Below are 4,490 nucleotides of genomic sequence, written 5' to 3' on the forward strand. Positions count from 1 at the left end.
TTAGATCTTGCACTGACAGCAGACGGGGACACAGCAGCTGGACTGGGAGCAGCAGGGTTTGCAGCAGCTGGACTGGGAGCAGCAGGGGACACAGCAGCTGGACTGGGAGCAGCAGGGTTTGCAGCAACTGGACTGGGAGCAGCAGGGGACACAGCAGCTGGACTGGGAGCAGCAGGGTTTGCAGCAGCTGGACTGGGAGCAGCAGGGTTTGCAGCAGCTGGACTGGGAGCAGCAGGGGACACAGCAGCTGGACTGGGAGCAGCAGGGTTTGCAGCAACTGGACTGGGAGCAGCAGGGGACACAGCAGCTGGACTGGGAGCAGCAGGGGACACAGCAGCTGGACTGGGAGCAGCAGGGTTTGCAGCAGCTGGACTGGGAGCAGCAGGGTTTGCAGCAGCTGGACTGGGAGCAGCAGGGGACACAGCAGCTGGACTGGGAGCAGCAGGGTTTGCAGCAACTGGACTGGGAGCAGCAGGGGACACAGCAGCTGGACTGGGAGCAGCAGGGTTTGCAGCAGCTGGACTGGGAGCAGCAGGGTTTGCAGCAGCTGGACTGGGAGCAGCAGGGTTTGCAGCAGCTGGACTGGGAGCAGCAGGGGACACAGCAGCTGGACTGGGAGCAGCAGGGTTTGCAGCAGCTGGACTGGGAGCAGCAGGGGACACAGCAGCAGGGCTGACAGCAGGATGACCCACAGCTTGAAGGGCAGCAGCAAGGTTTGCAGCAGCTGGACTGGGAGCAGCAGGGTTTGCAGCAGCTGGACTGGGAGCAGCAGGGTTTGCAGCAGCTGGACTGGGAGCAGCAGGGGACACAGCAGCAGGGCTGACAGCAGGATGACCCACAGCTTGAAGGGCAGCAGCAAGGTTTGCAGCAGCTGGACTGGGAGCAGCAGGGTTTGCAGCAGCTGGACTGGGAGCAGCAGGGGACACAGCAGCTGGACTGGGAGCAGCAGGGTTTGCAGCAGCTGGACTGGGAGCAGCAGGGGACACAGCAGCAGGGCTGACAGCAGGATGACCCACAGCTTGAAGGGCAGCAGCAAGGTTTGCAGCAGCTGGACTGGGAGCAGCAGGGTTTGCAGCAGCTGGACTGGGAGCAGCAGGGTTTGCAGCAGCTGGACTGCGAGCAGCTGCAGGACCCACAGCCCCCACAGGAGCCACAGCCCCCCTTGGAGCCCCCGCATGAGCCACAGCCCCCCTTGGAGCCCCCACAGGAGCCGCAACCCCCCTTGGAGCCCCCACAGGAGCCACAGCCCCCCTTGGAGCCCCCACACGAGCCGCAGCCCCCCTTGCAGCCCCCGCATGAGCCACAGCCCCCTTTGGAGCCCCCACACGAGCCACAGCTGGAGCAGGAGCAGGCTGGCACACAGCAGCACACGGGCTTGCAGCAGCAGACGGGGACACAGCAGCCCGAGCCACAGCCCCCACAGCCGGAGCCGCAGCCCCCACAGCCGGAGCCGCAGCCCCCGGAACAGCCACAGCAGCCCATGGTTCTGGTGGGTTGAGGGTGGAGCAGGTCAGAGGAGCAGGTGCAGAGGACAGGTGCTCAGGTGTGGAGCCTCCTGGACTGGAACCTTTATATACCCATCTAGTGGCCTCACAGGCCACAAGGTCACTTCCTTGTGACTGTTTATACTGTTTTCAAGCCCTATTTTTCCCCTTTGCCAGTGCCTTCCTACTGGCTCAGGTGAGCATCCACTTTCTGTTTCCTAAATTTGTCTTCTTCCACTTTTGTTTTGAGCCCTATAATTAGAACCTCAGCTCCAGGAGGTCTTTATTTCCCCAGGCACTGGTCACCTGCCCTCTCTGTTGGTCTCAAGTGACCTATGGCTCCTCCTGCCCAGGAGCCATTACCTGTGCTGTGATGACCTCTTCCAATAGTCCTCTTGTATGTTAAGATTGTAAAAATGGTCCATGGTCTTTACTGGAAACAATAAAAATCTAAAGAAGAAAATAATTCCCATAATCCTGCCATCTAGAGATGACATTTTGGTTGGTTTCTGTAAGTATGAATAAGTGTGTGTATGTTTACATTCCATCAGTTCATCCATGCCTTGTCCCTTCTGGAAACGCCCATTCCTTTATTACCAAAATAAGAATAATATAGCCCCTGTCCTGGTATTTGGAAAGGAATCCTCCTTCTACTTGATTATTTCTGATAACCATAGAAATATCTCTGGTTACTGTTTGTCCTGTTTCCATTCAGACCATCTGTTCATCTTGAGCTACTTTGTCCAGCTTCTGAGTCTGCTGCCCTTCTCAGTGTTGCCCCAAAGGAGAAGGGGTGATTTCTTTCTAAACAGCAAGCCATTGCCAATGCAAGGTTTCTTGGTTGAAGAGATGATTATAAAGCTTGAGGTGAGCATAAGAGGATTAACCTACTGAGAAGGAAAACTTAAGTCTGCATACCAGATGTTCCTGCTCCTAATTTCTTTTGGCCATGCCTTTGGACATCCACCTCCTGCTGACTGCCTTCTTCCTCTGGCCTCCAACCATCCACCCATGGCTGGACTGCTCCCCTTGGTATAAAAATTTCCCACCTTTTCTTTCACTTTTCTTTATAGTCTGTACCTCTGATTCTGATACTAACAAGGGATCCTCCAAATCAGCAAGTTATGTGATAATTTCTGAAGTGATGCACCTTATTCCTCATGAAGTTAGCCTTTTACTTGATTGAATAGTGGATTTAATAAATCAGTGTGCAGTATCTGTGCCTGGCTTGTGCTCTCATCTCAGGTCTTCCTAGTCAATGGGAAGGTGGCTCTTTGTCTATCTGCTGCTTTGACTGGAGTTCCTGGTATTGAACTATCCTTGTATGGTTGGGGATGCAACCCAGCTTGGTCATAGTGTATTTTTATTTTGATACATTGTTGTATTCTATTGATAACTTTTGCGTCTACATCCAGAAGTAAAATTTAGAGGGCATTCTTGGGTGATGGCAGCCTGACTTTGTAGCATCTTTTCCCTGTTGCCAACCTTGATTCTCAGCCATGTGTCTTTCAAGGGCAGCAGACAGGGAGGTCATAGGTGAGGTGGTAGAGGAGGCTCAGCGTTCCTTGAACCTCTGAGCTTGATGAGAAGTTGGGAACAGTCAGAGACCCTGGCCTAGGCAAGGACTGACCACATTAAGCCATGGCGCACAGTGCAAGTTAGTGTCTGTCCGCCTCCTGAGGGTTCTATGCCTCTGTTCCCACACAGTTAAGAAAAAGATGAAATGAGCCCTCTACTTCTGGAAGGACATGGGAGCACTGGGGAACAGAGTGGATCCCACCTGTTGCCTCACTGGGGGTCTGACCTTCCACATCTTGTGGGAATGCAGCCATTATAGATGCTCTAGCAAGTGAAGTGGGCCCCACAGGGCAGCAGGACACATGCATCACACAAGGGGGTGAGCAAGTTGGAGGGACAAGGAGCCTGGGCACAAGATCTCAATAAAATGGAGCTTCTGGTGGGATGAATGGCAGGTGAACAAGAGAGGAAGACTAGTTCAGACAAGTCAAGTGTACGCACATTAAGATTTAAAAAAATAGACAATTTTGTTTTAGCAGGTTTAGGTTTACAGGAAAAAATGAGTGAAAAGTACAGAGGATTCCCATATACCCTCTTTACCCACCCCCCCTGAATTTTCCATATTTCTTACATCTCATGTGGTGCATTTTTTGCAACTGATGAACCAATATGGATACACTAGTGTTAATTGAAGCCCACAGTTTAGGGTCACTCTTGTTGCATATTCCATGGATTTGAAAAATCATAATGACATGTATTCATCGTGATGGTACCATACAGAGTAACAGTTTCACTGCCTTAAAATCCTCTATGCTCTGCCTGTTCATCTCTTTCCCTCCCTCCACCAACCCTTGGCAACCATTGATCTTGTTATCAGTTCCTTTGTTTTGCCTTTTCCAGAACGTCATAGCATTTGGATCAGGTAGTATGTGGCCATTTCAGACTTTTTTCCCCACTTAGTAAGATGCATTTAAAGTGCCTGCATGACTTTTCATGGCTTGATAGTTCATTTCTTTTTACTACTGAATAATATTTCGTTGTCTGGACTTTCCACAGTTTATTTATCCATTCACCTACTGAAGGCCATCTTGGCTGTTTCCAAGCTTTGACAATCATAAATAAAGCTGCTAGAAATATCCACATGGAGGTTTTTGTACGGATGTAAATTCTCACCGCCAAGGAATTCACCAAGGAATGTGACTGCTGAATCAGAAGGTAAGAGTATATTTAGTTTTGTAAGAAATTGCCCAAAGTGGGTGCACCATTATTGTATTCCCACCAGGGGTGTGTGATGATATCTCAATGTTGTTTTACTTTGCATTTCCTGAATGACCTAGAACATAGAGCATCTTTTCATATGATTATGTGCCATCTCTGTGTCTTCTTTGGTGAAGTGTATGTTCAGGTCTTTTGCCCATTTTTAAATTGAGTTGTTTGTTTTCTTATTGTTGAGTTCCAAAATTTCTTTGTATATTTTGGATGCAAGTC

General features: G+C 50.4%; 1 protein-coding gene across 4 annotated transcripts; it reads right to left on the bottom strand.

The window, feature by feature from the left end:
- LOC308351241 (uncharacterized protein) lies at nt 1-1,482 on the bottom strand (the record flags this gene model as incomplete). Of its 4 annotated transcripts, XM_080816753.1 has the most annotated exons (3): nt 1-72; nt 673-901; nt 1,115-1,482. In XM_080816753.1, the coding sequence occupies 3 exons, from the start codon at nt 1,480-1,482 to the stop codon at nt 1-3; spliced, it is 669 nt and encodes a 222-aa protein (XP_080672879.1). The 4 variants fall into 4 exon arrangements, with proteins under 4 accessions (XP_080672879.1, XP_080672882.1, XP_080672880.1 ...); XM_080816756.1 differs by lacking the exon at nt 673-901 and having other exon boundaries at nt 1-127; nt 1,055-1,482; XM_080816754.1 differs by lacking the exon at nt 673-901 and having other exon boundaries at nt 1-157; nt 1,013-1,482.
- Between the last annotated feature and the right edge of the window lie 3,008 nt (nt 1,483-4,490).

The sequence above is a fragment of the Martes martes genome (genome assembly GCF_963455335.1).
Source record: "Martes martes genome assembly, chromosome: 10".
Taxonomy (NCBI): domain Eukaryota; kingdom Metazoa; phylum Chordata; class Mammalia; order Carnivora; family Mustelidae; genus Martes; species Martes martes.